The following is a 26,615-nucleotide window of genomic DNA, read 5'->3' as shown; positions in this document are numbered from 1 at the left end:
CCTGACAGGGTCTTGACGTCTTGGCGGATAGTGCAAAGGGTCAAGTCTTCCGCTTGACCCTGTATTCCCAGGTGGCGTGCTGCTGAAGCGAGCAGGATGGTTCTCTCTGAGCCATCATCCAGCACTGCATAGGTGTTGAAGACTCTGTCCATGTAGTGCAGGTTGACTCTGACGATCTTCAGGAGCACTCGGTTGTATCCGTTTGGCTGATCCAGGTAGTGAGTCTCTGCTGTTGAGGTGATGGTGGGCTCGTTCCCACTCCTCTGGTTAACCTCATGCAGGACGGAGAGGTGTTTGGACTTACAGAGTCGACACGGCTTCTTCAGGTCGCAGGCAGAGGCTAGGTGAGGACGACCGCATCTCAAACACCTTCTCTTGGCTTTGATCCAGTCCACTATCTCCCCTCTGGTCAGCTTAGCGAAGCGTTCGCATTGGCTGAGGTAGTGTTCTGACTCGCAGTAGGGGCAGTATATCTTACCCTTCCCTTGTTTCTGGACAGGTTGATATACCTTGGAGGGCCTTTCGGGTGGAGGATCTTGGGGGTTGTCTGTACCATGCATCACCGTAGTGACCTTTATCTTGGGCTGATACTTGGGGTCTCTCCTGTCGTTCTCACTGTGAGCATGAAGGGAGGGCTCAATGTCCAGGCATCTGACTTCTACCCTCAGCCACTCTGCGAAGTCGGTGAGGGACAGCTTCGTCTTGTCTGGGTTCTTCCTGTACTGTTGACGACGGAACCTCTCTTGTTGGTGTTTGGGAAGCCTGTTGAGGAGGCGCTTCACGTTTGAGCCACAATGGAGTTCCTCGTGACCTTCGCCTTAAAGGGACCTCAGCATCCCGACTAGCGACTGCACTCTGATGGCGAATTCGTCGAGGGCTCTATCGTCTCGAATGGGTGGTAAGCGTTCCATGTCCTCTATCTCCTTCAGAGCGAACTGGTATGGGCGTCCGTATCGCTCGTCCAGTGCCCTCAGAGCTTCCGAGTAGGGCATACTTGACTCTGCGTAAGCCAGCACCAGGCGGTGGGCACGCGGCACCTTTATATGCTTCAGCAGAATGGCATACTTGTAATGCTCGGAATGAGAAGGATTGAGGAGTGTACTGAGGGAAAGGCGTAGATCCACGTATTGGGCTCTATCCTCCTTGTTAAAGTCCGGGAATGTTGGACCTTCTATATTGGGGGGTGCATGCTGGTATACTGTGGAGGGATATGGTTTCGCTATGACTGGGTTCCCTTGGTAGGCGAGGTAGGGCACATACGGAGGTTGATGTGCTGACTGGTGTGCAAACTGAGGCATGTGTTGATGCATGGGTTGCTGCATGACCTGAGGTGTCGCCCAGGTTGGTGGCGGGTAACTCTGCTGAGGCTCGTTCCTTTCCTCGTACTTGCGGCTAGGCGGAGCCACATTGGATGTGCTTCGTGGGTTCGGGTAGGAGGTCGGTGGCCAGTATGAGGGTCCGCTTCTTGCCAGGCCCTCTGATTGCGGCAGGTTCTGGGTTGGCCTATTGGGCTGGCTGGGCTGACGAGAGGAGCCTTGGTTCTGTTGGTTCTCCTGCTTGCAAGCCTGAAGGCCGTGGGGTACTTCAATTGCGCGTTGGAGGGGGTGAGTGGCTCGGCTGAGAGGTGGGGGAAGTGTCCACTCTGGCTCGTGGATACTCAAATCTTCTAGCTGGTCGGTTAGTTCTGCAGCCATACTTAGGTGATCCTCGGCTGGGGAGTAGTGAGGTGCACGGGCAGGGGAGAACTGCGGTTCGCCTACTCTTTCTGGGTGGAGTTGGCGGACTGGAGTCTGTTGCCGTGATGACCTCCTTGACGACTGAGCTGAGGGTCGGGGGGAATGGAGCTGCAGAACAAGCTCCACTGCAGCTATACTTGGGTGATCCTCGGCTGGGGAGTAGTGAGGTGCACGGGCAGGGGAGACCTGCGTTTCGCCTACTCTTTCTGGGTGGAGTTGGCGAACTGGAGTCTGATGCCGTGATTACCTCCTTGATGACTGAGCTGAGGATCGGGAGGAATGGTGCTGCAGAACAAGCTCCAAAAGCTCGGTTTGCTTCTGAGCCGTCTCACTCTGTTGCCGCGCACTGCGTGCATTCTCCAGAGCCGTCTCACTCTGTTGCCGCGCAGTCTCCAGAACTTGGTGCATTATTGCTTCGTGCACATTCTGCATTGGTGGCATGGGGGATGTGCTTCTAGCAGGACTGGGCTGTGCTTTATCCTCTTCATGCTTGCGCAGCTGCTCTATGTCACGCTGGCGTGTACTGTCCACTAGGTAATCGTCTAGCCATCTCGGGCACTGCACGGTGCGTTTGGGGCGCACGGATGGTGAAGCGGGGAGGCTCGTCCCTTCTTGACTGGTTGCCATATCGTTGACTCTATCCGGCTCGAAGGACCATTTTGTAGTGAAGCTCTTGGTGGTTAGGAAATGTAGTCAACAACACGGGGTGTCTAGTCAGGACACGGGAGGCAGGAACGTTCTTTGATGAGTTTTATTATCAATGGTCAGACAGATGCACAGGCAATTTCTACTTCTATTTCCCATTAACACGGTGGGAGTATGTGAGAGTGTGTGTGTGTGGTTCTAAATGGAGAGGAAACAAAGACATCAGCGTTACTAGTACTCATTAATCAGTCTGTTATATACTATACAATATACTGTTGCTACAAGTAACATAAACCTCACGAGTGGAACTACCAATGGGGATAAGCAGTGCTTTACCTATACTAGTTACAGGGGTAAACTGTGCTAAACAGATACTAGATACTATAATCAACAACATAGATTATACCCAATAGGCTAGATTATCACTATAAACATACTGGTAAATTGCTTCCTAAACAGCTGGTAGAATTATAACATTAGTATAGGCCTTAACCATATAAATCACCAACAATAACTAAGCGTCCTCATCATACACATATTTAACACTTACTTGTGATCAGGGACGCACACATGAACTGAAGGAATCTCTAAGCCCACTAGTATATATGGATGCTGGCTATCGACAGACATGTCTAGACATGTCTGAGGCATCCTGCTGCAGAACAGCAGAGCAGCCCCCCACAGCCTTTATGTCTGACTGAGAGGCGTCCCGCTGCAGAACAGCAGAACAGCAGCACAGCACCCCACAGTCCTTATGTCTGCCCAGTCCTTGGGCCTTTTGTACACATGTCTTCTATGAAACTAGTGACAATAAAACGTGAACACACATTTAGTTGTTTATTTTACTTCATTTGGCCTTATTGCATCCATAAATGTGCACATATTTAATGGGGAAGTGCCTCATTTGCATATATAAACATAAAATTCAGAAAACTTGCAATATATTTTTTCTTAGTTTATATGTACATAACAAACTGGGAAAGTTTCATAGTGATATCTATTCAAATATTTTTTTGCCTATTAGGGGGTACTACACTTTACTACTAGAGTTGTTCCGATACCAGTATCGGAAATGCCTCCGATACTGCCTAAAATGCTTGTATCGGTATCGGCGAGTACGCCGAAAGGCTAGCCTCCGATCCCATATGACGTAATTTATCAACAACACGTGCGGTATCCTCCTGAGAGTGAGCATTATAAAACAAATGTGTTTTTAATCGACTGTGAATTAAAGTGTCAATGCTGTTTGTCATTTTAACAGCAGATACTTTCTTAAATGCCATCGTCCCGACAGAGCAGTGTTGACGGGGAGCTCTGATGGGTTCGCTTGCTGGTGTTATTAGCATTAGCTAATTATTAGTTTAGCTTGCCTTAACGTTACCTTGGCTAAAGTTGGGACTATTCATAATCCAGCAATAATGGCTGCAGACCTGCAAGCAAAGTACAGCAAGTTGGCAAAGGAGTATTCCAACTAAGTAAATCACTTTTTCACCAGTAACGTTATTGTCTTGTTTCCATCTAACGTTAGCTCACGCTAACGTCGTCACTGATCTACCTCTCGCACATAATTAATGACATGTTGCGGACAGCCATACCGGTGACAATGTTTAGCTTTTAGTGCTAAATGATAAGAGTCTGAGGCGGAGTCTCAAACGAGAATGTTGAATATTTATTGTGCAAAAATCACAACAGAGCCTCTACTACAGTAGCTTGAAGTTACCGGAGCCTTCTGGAGTGCAACAACATATAACGTCCGTGCGGAATCAATGTCCCAACAACCGTTCCGTGGTTGAACTCATTGAGCATATAATTAATGATACTAATACTAATCTATACAATCACCTGTTGTTTATTAAATACCATTACTTTATAGTTATTACTAAAAAAACATTATATATAAAACAGTAGCTGTACACATTTTCTTTTTTAATTTTAGTTTTATAATTTATACAATATTTTTATGTATGCACTGGTATCGGATCAGTATCGGTATCGGCCGATACCCAAAGCTTAGGTATCGGAATCGGATCGGGAAGGAAAAAATGGTATCGGAACATCTCTAGTTACTACACTGTTTGTAGCCTGTGTAGTTCTGTTCAGTTCAATAACATCATTATTATTATTATTCAGTTATCAGGCATGTGTTTAGGTTGTCAATTACTAATGGTTTGATTAGGTATTGTGTTTGTAAATAGCTGTTTAAAAAAAGATTATGGCATTTTACAATACAGAACTTTGAAGGCGTTTTCCCAAAAATGAGTTTGTATGTGTTTTTCTTACATGCAGGGGTAGACATGTACCATTCCATAGCACCTACACACACACCATACTTTCCACATTCCTTCCTATATATACCCTGCATCTTTTTCCAGAGGAGTTTGTTGATATATCATTCATAGCCTGATTTATAGTACATTTAGACCAAAAACATGGCGAAAATAGATTTTTTTATGACTGTAGTCAGCATTTCCTGATTCATGGGATGATAAAAAGACATATCCACATTAATCCCTTCTGTAAAAAGTTCACTGTGTTATGTGTGAACATAATGATTTTTTTTTTATCTGGCATCATCCAATGTTGGTATTTATACCCAAACGTCATATGCAAATTAGTGCATATTTAATGAGGTAATGCCTATTTTGCATATATAAACATAAGATCTCAGAAAACTTGCAATACATTTTTTCTAAGTTGTTATGTACATAACAAACTGGGAAAGTTTCATAGTGATATCTATTCAAATATTTCGTTTGCCTATTCACCTGGGGTGTCTCACCTTAAACCTGCAAGACACGGATATATTTATACTTGCAAAAAAAACACCTTTCAGATGGTGTTGTAGGAGTACTTTGTAGAGGAAAATAGTGTTGTTTATTTTTTTTTTAAATGTAAGGTTTTATTGAAATGTTGTCATATTACAACTGTGGTTCTATCAGGTAGCAGAATTTCCTATAAGCCATTTTTACTCACTGTCAGAATAGCATGGCAAATGTCTATTTACTTCACTAAAACAACTTAACTCTTTCTCTGCCATGCTGGGAACGGGATATGGCTATGTGCTGCCTGCCACGCATTAAACCAATGGAGTCGGTCACCTTGTTTGCAGGGCTATAACTATATTCTATATATTATAGCTATGGATGCAATACTATGGCCCATTTGACATTGAGTATCTAATCGTTCAAGATGTGAAAAAGAAAAAAATTTCCATCCATACATTCCCGTTTTATACTGTGGTGAATATAAGTATGGTTTTAGAGCGGTTTAGGGTAATTCGGATCCTGGGAGGCTACTACTAGCCTGCGACGTATATTATACTTAATCCATTGGCATTTCGTCCCTATACATGCTACAATAAAAAATTCAAATGCATATGATCGGTATATAATGTCCCATCATGAATGCATGAAAGGGAGGGGGTCGTTTCTGATTAATTGAGACTCATTCCCTATGGTAACACAGGCTCCCTGGATGGATAACTAATGGAAATAGCGAATAAAAGAAATAACGATCAAATAACGTATATATACGTGGTTGGCGTTCAACTATTGGCGGACAAACACGTATAAAATCGTTGTTGGCAGGGAATGAGTTAAGGGTTCATTTATATGGTTATGGTTTATTATTTGGCCAGAGAACAGTAGACATTATGAATAATAACATCAATAAGCCATATCTTTAAGAATTGTGATTTTATTAAGAGGTATTTATTTATGATACATTTTTTATTGATATTTTCAGCATAGACGGTTGTCATAAAAAACACTGAATTATTTAGCTGTTACATTAAACACAATTCTAAGTAGACTAAAAATATAAAATGTTGCCATTATCTAAGACAAAATGTAAAAGATGTAAATAAATGTTTTCCCATTATCTAATCTAAAAAATCCATTTTGCATATCTCAAATATTAGGTACAACAGAGAAGAAGTTCCTTCATACAGCCTCTTCGCTGGATCCCCGCTTTAAAGAACTGCCTTTTCTCACAGAGGAAGGGAAACAGGAGGTCTACAAAGCAGTGACTGAGAAGGCTGCATCCTTGGAGGTAATTTCACCATGTTTCATGTCAAATGTATTCAATTAAAACTTATTTAAACTGTCATATCAATAAAGTAACTAAAGACTGAGAGAAACTGTTATCCTAATAGACGTGAGCTGCTGCATTGATTGAGAAGGAGCTAACGGCTGATTTAATGCTATTTCTTTCTCTCCTCTCCTCCTCTCCTCTCAGACACAAACTGTGAGTGCGAGGACACCCAGGACAGAAGCAGATGAAGCGTCTGGGGGAATCGGCGAAGGAGAAGAAATGCTGCCAGTGGAGGACGAGAGGCCTACATGTCCCTCTGCTCCCAAAAGAAGGGCTTCATCGCTGCTCGTGAGTTTGCTGTGACAATCTTTCACCGACACTGAAGGTACAGTACAAACCAAGACCGCCTCTGCCAGCGCTGAGGAGGACATGGACAGATTCTGTAAAGCCCCATCCCTGGCTCTCACTGAGGAGGACATGGACAGATTCTGTAAAGCCCCATGCCTGGCTCTCACTGAGAGGCCTCTGAACTGGTGGCGTGTCCATGAGGTCACATTTCCTCTCCTCTCCAGGCTGACAAAACGATAATTGTGTATCCCAGGCACAAGCGTGTCTGCAGAGAGGGGTTTCTCCACTGCAGGAAATGTGGTCACTGCAAAAAGAAGCTCTCTCAACCCGGAACATGTGGATCAACTAGTGTTCTTACAAAAGAACCTACACATTACAAAATGCTGAGAAGGGAGCAATTCTGTACTTGCCATATTTCATAGGAGGAGAGAGGAGTGGAGGAGTGAGGGAGAGGAGGAGGGAGGATATGAGATGAGAGGAGGAGAGCGGAAGGGAGGAGGAGAGATGGAGGGAGGATATGAGATGAGCGGAAGGGAGGAGGAGAGATGGAGGGAGGATATGAGGGGAGGAGGGGAGGATATGAGATGAGAGGAGGAGGGAGGAGGGGAGCAGGAGAGAGGGAGGGAGGAGGGGACGAGGAGAAAAATATTTTACCGAACCCCATCATAAAACATGCTTTTGTAACATATCGTCTTGTACCTGCTGACAAAGGTAGCGTCTATTTTACAGAACCGCATCATAAAACATGCTTTTGTAATGATCGCAGCATCGGAAAACGACCCCCCCCCCCCCGACAGGCTTCAGACAGAGAGGTAATGAAACTTTTGTATTATTATATTATAGAATGCAACAATCTATTTAATAAGCAAACGTTTCGTAAAGTTTGTTTGTCAGCGGGGTCTTATAAGGTTTTTGGGCTGTATTTCATGTAAAAACGTTTACCGTTAGTTAGCCATATTAGCATTTAGCTAATATTATGAGACATGATCAATGAATTGGTGTTGTCGCCATCGCGTTTGTTAGACCCCCATATGGACTTGTTTGATAATCAGAAGACATTTTATCATGTTATGCCGATACGTTATGCCTTATTAACGTTTGCTTATTAAATAGATTGTTGCATTCTATAATATAATAATACAAAAGTTTCATTACCTCCTGTCCACAACTCCACAGTCCACATGCATTTCCTTTTGTAAAACGTCAACACATTGACAATACTAACGATAAAAACGAATGGTGAACAGATTAACAATACAAACAAATGTAATTTTTAAACGTAATAAAAAAAGAAAAGTGACTAAAGTTGTTTAATTGACAGGAGAAAAGTTGCTAAAGTCTATGTATTGTGATGGGACCGGAATAAGTCTACACATGGTAGAAGTAACTGGATATGCCGCCCGCACGTTTGTGCAAGTGGAGAATAGCGCACAAACGAAGGTATGTAGAAATAAACAGTTTTGTAAGCCTTTTGGCTTCAAACCTATCCTTTTCACTTGTTTATTTGTAAACATTTTGAAAAATTATTTGTTTATTGTTTATTTATTTGTAAACATTCGAAATAAACAATTCATTAAATAATTCAAAACAGTTTTGTCCCTGTTGGGAGTATAAATAGTGCCTGTCAAATGAGCCATACTATTGTCTCCATAGCTATAATATAGAATACACGATGGGTCCGCAACCATTGTGAAAATGGTCAATAACGCTGGCGCCCAGGGAGTAAAGATGGAAAAACAGTGTGGCAGTCAATGAGTTAACACTTTGGGTGCCACCCACTTTCCCGATCTGTACCGCCTGGCGCCAGCGTTATTGACCATTTTAGCGATGTTTGCAGACCCATCATGTGTTCTGTACTATAGCTATGGAGACAATAGTATGGCTCATTTGACAGGCATTGTTCATAGTCCATCACTGACTAATCAGTTCATTTCTACACACTGTAGTTTGTTTTGCTATTACACGCTAAACATCGCCCCTTTCCAAAATAATCCATTCTTTTTTTCATAGATCGCGAGATATGACGCGGTATATGCATTATGCCCAAATCGTTCTGGTTGATCGCCTGAAACCCCAAATACTCCCAAATCAAAGGTATATACCATGTACATATGTGTCTTCACAAAATCATCAGGGGGGGGGGGGGGTCGTTCTAACTAGAAACTGCGATTGTGTTTGTCGAGCATGTTTTACGTCCTGTAAAACATGACACTGATCGTTACAAAAACATGTTTCAGGTTCGGTAAAATAGACATAGAATATACCTTACCTTAGCCAGAAGGTATTCCAAAAAGAATAATTCCCAGTGATCGCATCGCCATCGCGATTACCCATGTATATGTCTATCCTCGTGTATACGGGAAATAGGCTTTAGGCAAAAAAATATCGAGGCGATCGCTCCGTCTCCAAGGAGGAGGGGCCCTTGCAAAAAAAAAAACCAAACTATTCCAATTCAGAAGGTAGGTGATACTGCCACCTGGTGAGATTCGATCGTCATTGCAATTCCAACATAGGCAGATGAGCCAGGGAGACCTAGAGGGCTCCGGCTGACAGTATAGAATGGGAATCAAAGAAAAAAGATAAAAGGATCAAAACCCGAGAAATCTCGGGTTTTGGCACTCAATGCATGGCGAGATAACCTGACTTATCTCGGATATGACGCCCAATGAGTTAAGGAGATCTGCTTTGATGGCATGCTTGATCTCGTGGATCATGGGTGAGTCTCCGATGGTCTCACACATGTTATGGAGGAGTTGAGCATTTAGTGGAGCGATGAGACAAGCGGTTGGATTGCCCTCTTCGGACATCAGTGTTGTGGCATCCTTCATGGCCTTTAATGCCTTCACACAGTGTCCTCTGCGTTTGAAACATCCATTTCATTCAGAGTACAGAGGTCGGATTCTGTTCTTCTCACCTCAGGAGACAGCAAGGTGGCACATATCGCTGGTTGTTGTTCCAAAAACCTATCCACCATGTCATCATTTATGCGCTATTTCACCTTGTGGTGACGTCAGTTTTCAGTTTATGACAGAACAAGCAGTCTCTGTTTGAGTTGCAGCTGGTGGTTAGCTGTTGTGCTGCGGTGGAAGAATGTGGATATCCTTTGGATTCTGCCCAGAAGCCTGGTGACCGTGGGCACTTTGAGTGCTCGCTGTGATGCAAGATTTAATGTATGGGCATAACATCTTACATGAGAGAATTTTGCGACTTGAGCTGCGACTATCATGTTCGATGCGTTGTCTGTAACCAGCACTACAGATTTATCTTTTAGCTGCCATTCCTCCACAACATTAGAAAGCAGCTCCGCAATATGAGCACCTGTGTCTCTCATAAACGTCTCTCTGATGTAATGTGCAGTTATTGTTAAATACGAGTCCGTCGTAACGGAGGTCCATGCATCACATGTCATAGCTACTCGACTAGCTTTACTCATTGAGTCTATTACCTGGGCGTTGGTTCCGCGGTAGAGAGCTGGTATAGTTGTTTCTGTAAAGTGGCTTCGTGATGGGAGCTTATACCGCGGCTCCAGGGTCTTCAGCAGATGGCGAAACCGGGGGTTCTCTACGACGGAATAAGACCTTAAATCCTTAGCTAGACACTGCTTGGGTGATTCTCTTGCCTCTCTGAGTCGGGTGGCAATGTTGACAGCGTCTCGTCAATTGGTGGCTGGGCTGGGTCTACCGTTTTCTTAATTGGAGCAGACGCTAGCTCCTGGTGAAACCGTAGGGATGGGAATCGAGAACCGGAACCGGTTGGGAACCGGTTCCTAATTGTCAGATTCCTGCAATCGCATGCCTCCGTGACTATCGATTCCTCTTATCAATGCCATGTTTTTCCGACAGTTGCGCATTTTAAAACAATAGCGTTAGCGCTACGCATGCAGCCATAGCAGACTATTTGATTCCTTGACTAGGAAAACCTAAATGAAAACGAATGCTTTCACTGTATAAATATTCTCCCATTTCATCCATTTTAGATGATCACAATAGACTGAGGCTGCAGCTAGTGGTTCTCGCGCACCTCAGGAAAATCCTTTCACGCTATAGCACAACGGGGTCAGGAAAAGGTGAACGAGTGTCACAGAGCAGTCACTAAATTTGTAAGGGCTCGAAATTGTGACCATTTTGGTGGGGACTCAAGAATAAATGACAATCAGAAATGTCAAGTTGCATGTAGGGCTGGGCGATATATCGAGTATACTCGATGTATCACGGCTTGTTCTACATGAGATGTAGTAAATTATTATATCGTGAAACATCGAGTATATGTTGTCGCGGCTGAGATCAGACTTGCTTTAGCGCAGAGCTTTCCTCATTTCATTATACACAGACCAGCGTGGACCTTAAATTACATGCAATTGTAGACAGACCAGAGCGGACCTTTAATGACATGCATTTTAATTGACGCGAGCAATGGGCTAACGTTAGCTGCTAACTAAGTTATCCCACATAACTAAGCTAACTAGCATTAGCTGCTAACCCTGGACACGCTCAAAGCGGACTCCACCACGGCACTAGTTCCATTCGTGAGGAAAGGGGTGGGTTATATTGACGACGCTTGACAACAGAGGTTTAAAGATAACTTCATATTTATTGGTTATTCGTTTCTTTATATTGGGCATCCAGTTTCTATCTCCGTGTTCAACTTCCTGTGTTGACATTCGAGTGTGACATCATCGCATATGGCAGCTTATACGCTCAAAACGCAAACCGTAAACAAAATCCGGGGGGGGGGGGGGGGGGGGCTGGCGGGGGGGGGGGGGGCTGGCTCTCTTGCGCGTTCTCGCCCTTTCTCGTTCTCGCTCTCTCTCTACATTCAATGATTTAAAGTAGCCAAACGTTACAGTATAAATACTAACTGGATAGTTGATGATATAAACATTTAATTTCATTATCTGAAATATTCTAAAATCATTAAGTCTGTTATAAGCCATTATCCCTTTGTGTTTTTATTATTATTTTCTCACAGTAGTGTGTGTATATATGTATATATGTATATATGTGTATATATATATATATATATATATATATATATATATATATACCACACCATAGTCCCCACCAGACTGGTGGACAAGCTGATCGAGCTAGGTCTGAGCTCCGCCCTGAGCGCCTGGGTACTGGACTTTCTGAGCGAAAGACCCCAGGCGGTCAGGGTGGGGGGTCAGACCTCCAACACCATCACCCTGAGCATCGGGTCCCCCCAGGGCTGTGTTCTGAGCCCCCTGCTGTACTCACTCTACACACACGACTGTGTGGCCAAGTTCAGCTCCAACTCCATAGTGAAGTTCGCAGATGACACGGTGGTGGTGGGGCTGATCTCGGACAACGACGAGAAGGCCTACCGGGAGGAGGTTGAGGTACTGGAACGCTGGTGCCAGGACAACAGCCTGCTCCTGAACATTGGCAAAACCAAGGAACTGATCGTGGATTATAGGAGAGGACAGCAGGAGACACACACACCACTGATGATAAACGGGGCTACCGTGGACAGGGTGAGCAGCTTCAAGTACCTGGGGGTCCACATCTCAGAGGACCTGACATGGTCAACACACATAGGCACAGTAGTAAAGAAGGCGAAACAGCGTCTCTACCACCTGAGACAGTTAAGGAAGTTCAGAGTATCGGGGAAGATACTCCAGTCCTTCTACTCAGGAGCTGTAGAGAGCATCCTGACCGGAAACATCACTGCCTGGTATGGAAACAGCACGGCACAGGACAAGAAGGCCCTACAGAAAGTGGTGCGCTCAGCCGAGCGTACCACGGGTATTGCACTACCCCCCCTGCAGGTTCTATACAACAAGAGGTGCAAATCCAGAGCCTGCAGGATAATGAAAGACCCTCACCACCCCAATAACAGCCTGTTTCAGCTGCTGAGGTCAGGCAGACGCCTGCAAATCCCAGCTACTAGGACAGAGCGGCTTAGGCTCAGCTTCTTCCCCCAGGCCATCAGAGCCATGAACAATGTACATTGAGTGCTCAGAACATTGAACTGTCCACACACAAGCACACATGAACACACACACGACACGCACACTGTGCACGCTCACACACGAGCAGCCACTTAACACTTTAACATGAGCGGGCACACACTCATGTCGCACACACGCACACTTATGGCCAAAGGAAAGGACACTTTAAATTAGAATAACAGGAACAGTGTATTGCACTACCAAAGCTAACTAGCATGTCACACATGCGCTGTAAATAACTATGTACAGATACCGAGATGTCACTCCATGTTACCTGCTACCTGTTACTGCACAATGTTGTTTCTTCTTTTGATTCTATTATATGTACCACTGTATTGCACATCGTTGCGGGCAAGACCACCCGCATTTCATTGTATACCTGTATGCCGTGACAATTAAAACTCTTGACTTGACTTGACTATATATATATATGTGTGTGTTTGGCTAAAGTGGATAGAAAACACAGTACTGTGCAAAAGTCTTAGGCACCCAAGAGTTTTTATACAAATTGTCTTAGATGTAAATACTGTTTTTATTAGTGTGTCAGTAGACTACTCTTAGTACATTTTCATTTAATAATTTTTTAATCTTCATGGTTTAATAATGCAAACATATGTTGCAGGGACTTATTATAATCATCATATTGGCGTGACTGTATGCATCAAAGGGTTAAATCAAGCATTTTTAAGTGCTTTAGAGCAGGGGTTCCCAAACTTTTCAGGCCGGGACCCAGAAAAGAAGGCGTCAGAGAGCCGCGGCCCAATGCACATCGTCAGTCTTTTTTTTTTTTTTTTTTTTTGCCAGGCGACCGATTTTTTAAGCCAAATATCACTTCAATCCTATTAAGTTAGTTCAAGTTAGTTATTCATTTATATGTGCTATTTATGAGAGGGCTAACTTGTTGCAAAGTAATAATGATAATAATAATAGCCTCATTAAAATACTATTGTTGCTTCGGTTGTTTTCAGCGTTTTATGTGCATAATCTGTTATTTAGTTTGAAATGTTCGTTGAAATAAGTCGATTTTTCGTTTTTGTTTATTTATTAAGTTAATATAAAACCATAAAGTCACATTTTAGAATACAATAGAATAGAATTTTAGAATACAACTAGAAACACTGTCCTGGCCTGCTTCTAAGTTCAGTGGCCTGACAAAAAAAAAAAAAATGTATTTTTGTATATATATATATATATATATTTTTTTTTTGGGAAATCATCTCGCGGCCCTCCCGTGGCTGCTCGCGGCCCACCTTTGGGTCGCGACCCCGACTTTGGGAACCACTGCTTTAGAGCAGGGGTTCCCAAACTTTTCAGGCCGCGACCCAAAAATAACGGTGTCAGAGAGCCGCGGTACATTTTTTTTTCTTTTTTATAATTTTTTTTTCTTTTTTTTTTCTTTTTTTATAAATGGAAATGTATGGTTGAAACATGCACACGTTCAAACGCACACACGCTAATAAGCATTGGAGGCTTTTAAAATATAGCCCCAGTCAGGCCACTTTTTAAGCAGGGGGTCTGGGGGTCCCCCACCAGGACATTTGTGGTTACAAAGACTTCATTTCCTGCATTCTGGTGCAGGATTTTTTTTTATTTGTACCCTTTAAATGCCAGTGTTTGTGATGGCATCACAAATTATTGTTAAAAAACAGGCTAGCATATGTATGATTAGCAACAACACTGATTTTGATGGATTTTCAGTTTTTTTTGTAATGTCAGATTGAAAATAATACAATCTTTTATTCAAGTCAAGTCAAGAGTTTTATTTGTCACGGCATACGGATATACAATGAAATGCGGGTGGTCTTGCCCGCAACGATGTGCAATTGGTACAACATATAATAGAATCCAATACAAAAAATGTGTGCAATAAAATTGTGCAATAACAGGTAGCAGGTAACAATACATTTGTGCAATAACGGGTAACTGTTAACAGTAGTAGTAATAGTAGTGCAATACACTGTTACTGTTGCTAATACTAATTTAAAGTGGCCTTTCCTTTTGGCAATAAGTGAGGGTGCGTGCGGCCTGAGTGTGTGCCCGCTCATGCTAAAGTGTTACAGTGGTACTCAATGTTCATTGTTCAGGACTCTGATGGCCTGGGGGAAGAAGCTGAGCCTAAGCCTCTCTGTCCTAGTAGCTGGGGTTCGCAGGCGTCTGCCTGACCTCAGCAGCTGAAACAGGCTGTTATTGGGGTGGTGGGGGTCTTTCATTATTCTGCAGGCTCTGGATTTGCACCTCTTGTTGTATAGAACCTGCAGGGGAGGTAGTGCAATACCCGTGGTACGCTCGGCTGAGCGCACCACTCTCTGTAGGGCCTTCTTGTCCTGTGCCGTGCTGTTTCCATACCAGGCAGTGATGTTTCCGGTCAGGATGCTCTCTACAGCTCCTGAGTAGAAGGACTGGAGTATCTTCCCCGATACTCTGAACTTCCTTAACTGTCTCAGGTGGTAGAGGCGCTGTTTCGCCTTCTTTACTACTGTGTCTATGTGTGTTGACCATGTCAGGTCCTCTGAGATGTGGACCCCCAGGTACTTGAAGCTGCTCACCCTGTCCACGGTAGCCCCGTTAATCATCAGTGGTGTGTGCGTCTCCTGCTGTCCTCTCCTATAATCCACGATCAGCTCCTTGGTTTTACCAATGTTCAGGAGCAGGCTGTTGTCCTGGCACCAGCGTTCCAGTACCTCAACCTCCTCCCGGTAGGCCTTCTCGTCGTTGTCCGAGATCAGCCCCACCACCACCGTGTCGTCTGCGAACTTCACTATGGAGTTGGAGCTGAACTTGGCCACACAATCGTGTGTGTAGAGTGAGTACAGCAGGGGGCTCAGAACACAGCCCTGGGGGGACCCGATGCTCAGGGTGATGGTGTTGGAGGTCTGACCCCCCACCCTGACCGCCTGGGGTCTTTCGCTCAGAAAGTCCAGTACCCAGGCGCTCAGGGCGGAGCTCAGACCTAGCTCGATCAGCTTGTCCACCAGTCTGGTGGGGACTATGGTGTTGAACGCTGAGCTGTAGTCAATGAACAACAGTCTCACATAGCCCCCCTTCTGACGGTCAAGGTGCGAGAGGGTGCTGTGCAGTACCTGGGAGACCGTGTCGTCGGTGGACCTGTTTGTCCTGTATGCAAATTGCATAGGGTCCATATCACTGGGGAGGGAGGCACAAATGTTGTCCTTGACCAGCCTCTCGAAACATTTCATGACCACAGAGGTGAGTGCCACCGGTCAGTAGTCATTTGGACATGTTTGGGAGGGTTTCAACTTCAGCCCTGAACATAACACCACATATACATTTTATAATTCTAACCCTTTAAATGCCAGTGTGTGTGATGGCATATATTTGCAATATATCAAATGCAAAGTAGATTTTTCTGGGGTGGATTATTACAGGCTAGCATGTGTCAATGATAAGCAACCACAGTTTTTTTGTAAGGGTCCTGCCTCAGAGAGAGAGAGAGAGAGAGAGAGAGAGAGGGAACTTGTAAGTCGCGTTGGATAAAAGCGTCAGCTAAATGTAAACTCGTGTGAGTTGCAGTGATCTCCTGGTTGTTCCCCACCTAGGTTATCCAACTATTGCGTTGCTGCAACTAGAAACACTGTCCTGGCCTGCTTCTAAGTTCAGTTTTTTTTTGTCAAATGGAAATGTCTAAATACCGCGATATATATCGTGTATCGTGATATGGCCAAAAAATATCGCGATATCATTTAGAGGCCGTATCGCCCAGCCCAAGTTGCATGTTGTTATTCTAACCAGCTTAGTTCTGCTGCATTTCCAATTTATTTATTTAAATTATACATCTATCAGGAATCGATAAGGGAATCGATAAAGAATCGGATCGATAAGCAGAATCTATAATGGAATCGTACCGATAAAATCTCATAAAATCAATTCCCATCCCTATGAAACCGGCTAACGTGGTTTCTCAAATTGGTAGTATTACCAAGTATTTTATTTTTGTACGACACACTTTACACACGGCGTGTTTATTTAATAATTTTTGAGGCGTGCTGTCCTATAAATGCCAAGTAATAGTTGTTTCATGAACCAAGACCACAACAGTCTCCTCTCCTATAGTGTCAAATGTTTTATCTGCTGACGAAGCACAATACCTGTTGGTTTTTAGTTCACTCATTGTTCAGGGAAACACATTTTTTTTTTTTTTTTTATCCACTTTTTCTCCCATTTTCTATATTTTCTCCCATCCCAATTTCGTATCATCCAATTCAACCCTCCCCTGTCACGAACGCTGTTTCTTGCCTCCCACAAGCCGGCTGCAATGTGGACTAAGTCATACATAGCACAAGTCCCCTCCGGTACTTGAGGTAACAGCAGTCGCATCTTTTCACCTGCGCAGCTCGATCTCTCAGTGTCGAGGAGTAACGCGTGGGAGGCTCACGCTGCCCCCGACACTTCCTGATTCTACTGCGCAGGCGCACCAACCGACTTGTAGGAGTCGCTTGTTCACAACGTTCGATCCCCACCCTTCAGTTTTCCCTCCCCGTAATACGGCCAATGTGTATTACTGCGGACGACCAGCTAAACTGAAAACAATGTGGAGAGCTGGATTCGAACACGCGAATCCTAGCGTCTCCACACTGGTGGCGAGTGCCTTGCCCACTACACCACCTAGCCGCCCTAGGGAAACACATTGTTAATGACATTGACGGATTGTGAATTTTGTGATTGACTCAAATTATACTTATTTGGACAAATAAATATAGTCACTTTATTTGAAGAGTCAAAACTGTTCTCTTGGCTTTGTTTTGTTCATAGTAGTAACGCTCATGTCATGATAAATCTGGTTAGGTCAAAACTACAGGAATATACATTAAAAAAAAATTATAATACAATAAATATATATATAGTATCGGTATCGACCATGAGGAGCAGAAAGTTATTGGTATCGATATCGGGGTCAAAAAATCTATATCGTGCACCCCTACTCAAAACGGGTGTAAAAGCTGTTCAGCTGGTCCGGTAAGGAGGCAGCGGTGTTAGCTGTGCTGCTGGAGACCCCTTTCAGGTCTCTTACTGTGTGTAGTGCCTTCTAGGGCTGGGCGATTCTTGCTAAAATGTGAATCACGATTTTTCTCTCTAAGAATTGAGATCACTATTCTCTCGCGATTCTTATTTTTTCAATAAAATCATTTAAAAAGTTAAAGGGGAACTATCTTATAAATGACCTTTTCCAGTGTTTAGGGTTATTTTCTAGCTATGTGGACTTATAGTAATAGGATCTATGTCTCTAATTCTCGATTTGGCGCATTCTTCCAATTCTCCCCTCACAATAATGTCCCTCCCTCAAGTGAGTCATCTGAAAATTTGCCTATATGGGACGTCATATGGTGCATTTGCATAATAACACCCGCCCCCTCTAGCTGCCCGCCGAGCGAGAGAAGCAGAGAACTGTAAACGCTCTGCGTCTCGAGGAAGTCCACCACCGTGCTGCGCTACAGCTCATGCTCCCGAACCGAGAGAGAACTGTAAACGCTCTGCGTGTCTCCCTCTCCCTCTCGAGGAAGTACCACCGTGCTGCGCTACAGCTCATGCTCCCGAACCGAGAGAGAGACAACTGTAACACTCTGCGTTTCTCCCTCTCCCTCTCGAGGAAGTACCACCGTGCTGCGCTACAGCTCATGCTCCCGAACCGAGAGAGAACTGTAAACGAGCTCCCGAACCGAGAGAGAGAGAACTGTAACACTGCGTGTCTTCCCGGCTCCCTCTCCCGGGAGGACACGCAGAGTGTTTACACTCTCTCTCTCTCTCTCTCTCTCTCTCTCTCTCTCTCTCTCTCTCTCTCGCTCTCTCGCTCTCTCGCTCTCTCGCTCTCGCTCTCGCTCTCGCTCTCGCTCTCGCTCTCGCTCTCGCTCTCGCTCTCGCTCTCTCTCTCTCTCTTATATATATAGCAGCAGCAAACTAACACAACGTATAGACATAGGGTGTCTGTCTGTCTACACCCCCTCTCTCACTTTCTCTCTCTCTCATAGCAGCAGCAAACTAACACAACGTATAGACATAGGGTGTCTGTCTACACCCCCTCTCTCTCTCTCTCTCTCTCGACTGACTGTCACTCAAAGTGCTTATGGGCGGAGCCAGGCCATAACAGCCTGATTTCTTGTGGCTGAAAAATGATGGGTTTGAGTACTTGATTAGAAATATAAACCAATGCATTTTTTTTTTTTTTAACGTACAGATGTCTTCAATAGACTGACAGGAATTGTTTAAAGTTGCCCAAATAGTGCTAGGAATAGTAAAATAGTTCCCCTTTAAGTTAAAAACAAAAGTTAAAAAAAGATTTTAATTTATTAATTTAATTAATAAAAAAAAATTTAGAAATGAGATTGCATAGGTCTATGAATCGAGATTGCGATTTTTTTTCCGATTATTTGCCCAGCCCTACACTTTGAGTCATTGCTGCCTAATTGTTCTTCAATCTTGACTCTGTAATCCTTTTTAGCTCCTGTGATCTCACTGCAGAGGTTGTACCTTGTTCTGTTCTCCTCTCTGTCCCCGGATGTGTGTGCTGTGACCCTTTCTGTTAGAGCCACCTCTTCTCCTCCTCTCCTCTCTGCCACCTCTCCTCCTCTCTGTTAGAGCCACCTCTCCTCCTCTCTGGTAGAGCCACCTCTCCTCCTCTCTGTTAGAGCCACCTCTCCTCCTCTCTGTTAGAGCCACCTCTCCTCCTCTCTGTTAGAGCCACCTATCCTCCTCTCTGTTAGAGCCACCTCTCCTCTCTGTTAGAGCCACCTCTCCTCCTCTCTGTTAGAGCCACCTCTCCTCCTCTCTGTTAGAGCCACCTCTCCTCCTCTCTGCTAGAGCCACCTCTCCTCCTCTCTGTTAGAGCCACCTCTCCTCCTCTCTGTTAGAGCCACCTCTCCTCCTCATGCTAGAGCCACCTCTCCTCCTCTCTGTTAGAGCCACCTCTCCTCCTCTCTGTTAGAGCCACCTCTCCTCCTCTCTGTTAGAGCCACCTTTCCTCCTCTCTGTTAGAGCCACCTCTCCTCCTCTCTGTTAGAGCCACCTCTCCTCCTCTCTGTTAGAGCCACCTCTCCTCCTCTCTGTTAGAGCCACCTCTCCAACTCTCTGTTAGAGCCACCTCTCCTCCTCTCTGCTAGAGCCACCTCTCCTCCTCTCTGCTAGAAAGTCTTAAAGTATACATCTATACATAGCCTTAGACTGCCAGTTTATAAACTCTTTATTTGAATGTTTCTGTCTCTCTCTGTTCCCCAGATCCACCCCCTATCCTGCTGCCCAGCAACCAATAGAGACATGGAGGAATTGAGATGTCATTCCTGTGACCAGTGTGGGGAGAGCTTCAAGACAAAGGGAGAGCTTAAACTACACCACATGGTACACACAGGAGAGAAACCTTACTGCTGTGACCAGTGTGGGAAGAGCTTCAAGACAAAGTCAGATCTTAAAAGACACCACATGGTACACACAGGAGAGAAACCTTACTGCTGTGACCAGTGTGAGAAGAGCTTCAAGACGATGACAAAACTTAAACTACACCACATGGTACACACAGGAGAGAAACTTTACTGCTGTGACCAGTGTGGAGAGAGCTTCAAGACAAAGGCATATCTTAAAAGTCATCACATGGTACACACAGGAGAGAAACCTTACTGCTGTGACCAGTGTGGGGAGAGCTTCAAGACAAAGGCATATCTTAAAAAACATCACATGGTACACACAGGAGAGAAACCTTACTGCTGTGACCAGTGTGGGGAGAGCTTCAAGACAAAGGCACACCTTAAAAGACACCACATGGTACACACAAGAGAGAAACCTTACTGCTGTGACCAGTGTGGGAAGAGCTTCAAGACAAAGGCATATCTTAAAAAACACCACATGGTACACGCAGGAGAGAAACCTTACTGCTGTGACCAGTGTGGGGAGAGCTTCCAGACAAAGGAAAACCTTAAACAACACCACATGGCACACGCAGGAGAGAAACCTTACTGCTGTGACCAGTGTGGGAAGAGCTTCAAGACAAAGGCAGAACTTAAACAACACCACATGATACACACAGGAGAGAAACTTTACTGCTGTGACCAGTGTGGGGAGAGCTTCAAGACGATGACAAAACTTAAACTACACCACATGATACACACAGGAGAGAAACTTTACTGCTGTGACCAGTGTGGGGAGAGCTTCAAGACAAAGGCATATCTTAAAAAACATCACATGGTACACACAGGAGAGAAACCTTACTGCTGTGACCAGTGTGGGAAGAGCTTCAAGAGAAAGGAAAACCTTAAACGACACCACATGGCACACGTAGGAGAGAAACCTTACTGCTGTGACCAGTGTGGGAAGAGCTTCCAGACAAAGAGAAATCTTGAAAGACACCACATGGTACACACAGGAGAGAAACCTTACCTCTGTGCCCAGTGTGGGAAGAGCTTCAAGACAAAGTCAGAACTTAAACTACACCACATGGTACACACAGGAGAGAAACCTTACTGCTGTGACCAGTGTGGGAAGAGCTTCCAGACGATGGGAGCACTTAAAAAACACTACAGATGGCAGAGGACACCATGCAAGATGCCAACCTACTTATCGAGAGCAGTTAGGGGTTATGTGTCTAGTTCAAAGACACTTCGACACACTGCCCAGGACGAGTTGGAATCTAACCGGAAACCTTCTGATTACCAGACGACCGCTCTACCTCCTGACCCACTGTTTAAGCAGGTGGTTATATCACTGTAATTATGTGTTTTAATGTAAATCAATATCTGTCGTATTAAGAATAGAAATTGGAATACTAATATTGAAAGGAATATCCGAATGATTAGGAGACAATTCCTAAAGTTCAATAAGATTGTTTATTACAATATGGATTAGGGCTGAACGCTTAATCAATTTTAAAATCGAAATCGTCATTTGAAATTACACGATTAGCAAATCGCAAAGCCTGCAATTTGGGATACGTTATACAGCGAGTCTGATTCAAGGTTTTTTCTTGCGTGCCAGTCATGCTTACCAATCAGAAGTGCAGTGCTCTCATTGCTCACCAATCAGAAGTAGCCCAAGGTAGCTACGTATACGCCCAACAACAACAGCTGGTGAAACGCCTGTGTGTGAAGACGTTACAGCAGGGCTCCAGAGTGTGCCTATTTGTTCGTATTTTGCAACCCAAAATAAGTCTCTGCTTTTTTCCCTGCACTGTTTCTATGTGCAATGAAAACTCCAATGCATCTAACAAGCTTTGCATCCTCGTCATTCCTGATGCCCACGTCGGGGTAAACTAACGTTAGCCGTGGCGCTAGCTAACCCTGCTCACAGACGGAAAACAGCGGAGTTTCAATAGTAGGGAAAGGGGGGCGGGGCTGAGCCCATCTCCCTCTCTCCCTCCCTCTCTACTGTATGTTCAATTAACGTTTAAGCAGCAAAACTTTACACTAAAAACGAACTAGATAGTAGTTAAACATTTTACTTCATTAGCTGAAATATTCTAAAATCATTTGGTCTCATTCCCCAATATTTTCCAAAGAGTTCTCTTGGAAGACTTATCTTGGAACTGACTGAGACCGAATCAATGACAAGTTCACTCTGAGTCCTCAACACGCTGGTAATATGTCTTAAGTGTCTCAAACGATCACACCTGTGATATCTGCGTTGGGGAATGGCATTATGTCTCAAACGAGAAAGCGTGTCCCCGTTCAGGTCATTTGCATACAAAACAACGGCTCCAGAGCTCCTTATAAGGCAACTAATGATGCAGCCGCGTGAAAATGGAATGGCGGAAGCGCTTTGCGAGTCTTGCGACCCATCAAAATTAGATTAGATTAATGTATTGGCATCATATATAGTACAGCTCGTGGCACACCTGCCGCATCGCGTGCGCGCACACGCACGCAGTACTGTATATGAATGAGAACTTTATTTAACAGATTGCAGAATGGGTACAATACAGTACGGCTCAATACACACAATTGTTAAGGGGATGCAGACCAGATAAAGACGTTTGTCTTGTTTACATAATATATAGCCTACGGCATAATGAATGAACGCAGTATAGGCTTATTATTCCATTAATGACTTGTTTCATTAGGATTTAGTAGATACTATATATATGCTCTGCCCTACGTACAGTATAGATACAGTCTGTATACATACAGACTGTACTTGTACTGTACGTAGGGCAGAGCATATATATAGTATCTACTAAATCCTAATGAAACAAGTAACTAGAATATATTTAGCCTATACTGTTCATTCATTAGACACGTAGGCCATACTGGCGCACACAAGACTTGTTATGGAATATTAATGCAGTCTATTTCCAAGTGATTAGCTTTAGTTCTTATTTATTTATTTATCCACTGTCATTTCAGTGTTGGTGTATAGGCTATATAGTGTATTTCAATATAAGTTTAATTGATTAATGATTATATTCGAAGGAATGCAGGTTTATAGCTATATCAAACAAAGGTCTGTCCCATTGTATACCATCAATGGGATATATTGCATGTTGACCTGCATTCCTTCAAATGTATAATTAATCATTAAAACAGATATGTAAAAAATAAGAAATACAAAATTCCACAGAAGGCATTAAATAATTATTATTTTCAATCATTTCACAATAGTTGCATAATTGTGTTTCAATATCTGAGTAATTAAAGTAATTATACATTTGTCCAAAATAGCTGGTTCAGATATGGTTAATCCAGCTGCCCTGTGATCAGATTAATCCATATTATTTATTTTTCCGACATCAAATGCGTAATTTCTTATTGTACAAATATTGTCATATTTATTTTAATTATGATTAAGTAATTAATTCCAAGGAGGCCTGTAGCGTTGACATGAAGGAATCACTATGAGAACACAGTCTGTCAAGTTAATACAATTTTCAATTAGTCAATCAATCATAAGTGTGCTCCTCAGCACTCTTAAATCTGCTCTCAGCCACGGTCAAATCCGATCTCAGGAAAATTTGGGGAATCGTACTACCAGCCCTAATATGTCTTAAATGGGCAGAAATCTGCCTAAGGGGAAATGTTTGGTCGTAAATCCGTTCGGGAATGAGACCCATTAAGTCTACTATAAGCCATTCTTCCTTTCTGTGTGTGTGCGCAAATTGAATCGCAATTTTTTTATTGAACATTCAAATAAAGAGTTTATAAACTGGCAGTCTAAGGCTATGTATAGATGTATACTTTAAGACTTTCTAGCAGAGAGGAGGAGAGGTGGCTCTAGCAGAGAGGAGGAGAGGTGGCTCTAACAGAGAGTTGGAGAGGTGGCTCTAACAGAGAGGAGGAGAGGTGGCTCTAACAGAGAGGAGGAGAGGTGGCTCTAACAGAGAGGAGAAAAATCGCTATTAGATATTTACCCAAAATCGTGCAGCCCTAATATGGATCCATACAGTTTGTGAAGTAAAAATGCTCTTTTATCAGTAATAGAGTGGGGAAGAAGGGAGGAGAGGATAAAGAGCAGGATAGAAGAGACCGTAACACAGTAATGTTTTAGATCTCTCACAGACGAAGAGTCATATTACTTTATACATATTTAACCTCTTCCACCCGATGGGACCGGTACCAGTCCCGAAATGACATAATGGTCATAAATCAATATTTCTGGACTGTTCTATAAAACTAGCGATTTTAATTTCAAACATATTCAAGTATAAACATCATGAACATGTCAACAGCATTCAGAATGTATATTATCATCAATACATTAGTTTAGGAATAGGTTAAAGTGCTATATAGATAGATTTTCCTCTTTGGAATGTCTGTATAATCCGAGAGAGGCGACCATTTTGCAAAACCTTGAACCATGGGAATTGTAGTTTTTTGCGGCCATTTTGTAACAGAGATCCATAGGTCTGGATCTGCGTTGGAATTTTGGAAAACTACACTTCCTATAGTTCTATGGGGTTCAGAGTTCTCTATGAATTATTTCAATAACTGTTATTATTCAGGATAATTCTACCACAAAAGGTAACGTTTTTGACATTTGAAAAGGCAGTTAGTTTCTTTTCCCTATTGTTAGCATTCAGCAACAATTAGATTTGAAAATAGTTTCAAAATGGTGCCACCCTGATCAAAATAAAAAAGCGACTGTACATTCAGTAGATTTCATTATCTGTTCTCATGCACGCCTGGTGATACTAAATCAAAATTGAACTCGGGCATTTGAAAGATAATATATGTATATATTAGTGCTGTCAATCGATTAAAATATTTAACTCTATTAATCGCATGATTGTCCATAGTTAACTCGTGATTAATCGCACATTAATCGATTTTTTTCCCTACCTTAAACGGATCTTTTTCAAGTTCCAAGTTTTAATACTCTTATCAACATGCGAGTCAACAAATGCTTGCTTTATGCAGCCATTTAACACAAAAGGATGACCCTCATGCATTGCAAATTTGCATCAAATTCAAAACAGAGTGATGCACAAAATAACTTATAAGAAAATTATAATTTAAAACGATGAATAAAGTGTGCATGAAATAATAGGGGAAAGAAAACGTTAGGAACTTGTTACATTCACACACACAAGGGCTGAGTAATCACACCCCCCCCTCTCTCTCACACACACTCTCCCAGCTCTCTTTCTCTCTTGCCCCTTCCTCATCTCTCTCACCCCCCTCTCTCTCTATATCTCACACACACACACACACACACTTCAGAAAGAAACATAGTATCAATGAGAGCATCAATAATACACCTGAGTGAAGTCTAGTTAAAAAAATAGTGGCGTTAATAGAATTGGGCAATAACGCGTTAATACCGTGTTAACTTTGACAGCCTTAGTATATATATATATATGTGCGAATTGGCTATAATAAGGTAATTTATAAGCCTCCTATTCTATATTCTATAATAATATTGCAAATAGCATTGGTCGGATGGGAGAATTCAGTACTGTATACAGAACCTTCTGTTTAATCATCTTCCCGTTATTCATTTCCTTAGATTTTCTGTACACATGATCTCAAGAAGGTACTGAACGAGATCAGTGGCAGTTTTTAATGTTTGGTCATTATTAGCATGGTGTTATTCACTGTCAAAAATGCAAAGAAAAATCATAATTCATATTCTCCTTTGTTTCATCACAATTTAAGCAAGCCTAGTAATAGACACAATATTTCTGACACTGTGAATACATTCCCTGAGGTCCATAGATGTCCCTAGATACCAAGAATGTGCAAAAGGACCTTGTAGAAGTGGAGCAATATTCCATTTACCTAGGTATATATTTTAGGCAGATTTTCAGAAAATATTCCACGGGTGGAAGATGTAAATTCTGACATGTACTTTCTCATGATGCATATACTGTGTCTCTTCTATGTCCATATTGGTCCATAAGGTACATCTCCCATTGCTGATTATATATCATAGGCTGTTTACATTATAGTGTCAGAAGCAGATACTGAGCAGAGACAGGAGTCCATTTATGGCTATAGAGTGACTGAGAACATGTACAGAATATGTTCATGTAAGGATGTGTGAATAATTTTTCCTCCTTACAATCACATTGTAGGAGTCATACGGTAGGTCCATATCATATAAACATCAGTAGCTATTCTCTATATTTACTAACTGCAATTAAATCTGTTTATTATCTATATTTACAAACCAGTCAAATCTGACTTTTCTCTATTTACTAACTGAGGTTAAATATGACTATTCTCAATATTTACTAACTGCAATTAAATCCGACTATTCTCTAGTATATATAGATGTTGAGTAGTTTCCTGTGATATATCATATTCACTCTCCAAGTGAGTTAGCCTCTTAACAGGCGCCCCAAAAAGTGGCCATTTTAGTTTTCGTTTTTGAGGACTGCATACTCTTTTTTTGCCAAACCAAAATACTATACTTTATACTTATATCACATGCATAAGCCTAGTCTCTTTTGAAAG

At 43.0% G+C, this 26,615-nt stretch overlaps 1 protein-coding gene across 1 annotated transcript in view; it reads left to right on the top strand.

Annotated features, from left to right (window-relative positions):
* The window catches only part of LOC311241651 (uncharacterized protein), a gene marked incomplete at its 3' end in the record, with an annotated part of 50,423 nt that extends 29,769 nt beyond the window's left edge, over nt 1–20,654 (top strand). Inside the window, exons 2-5 of the mRNA XM_084330527.1 lie at nt 6,301–6,431; nt 6,618–6,761; nt 19,960–20,452; nt 20,620–20,654. Coding sequence (XP_084186653.1) covers nt 6,301–6,431; nt 6,618–6,761; nt 19,960–20,452; nt 20,620–20,654 — 803 coding nt within the window. The remainder of the gene's footprint in view (nt 1–6,300; nt 6,432–6,617; nt 6,762–19,959; nt 20,453–20,619) is intronic.
* Nucleotides 20,655–26,615: the final 5,961 nt, after the last annotated feature.

The sequence above is a fragment of the Notolepis coatsorum genome (assembly GCF_963971535.1).
Source record: "Notolepis coatsorum genome assembly, chromosome: 15".
Classification (NCBI taxonomy): domain Eukaryota; kingdom Metazoa; phylum Chordata; class Actinopteri; order Aulopiformes; family Paralepididae; genus Notolepis; species Notolepis coatsorum.
Note: the sequence above shows the minus strand (reverse complement) of the source record. Positions and strands in the feature narration are given on the sequence as shown.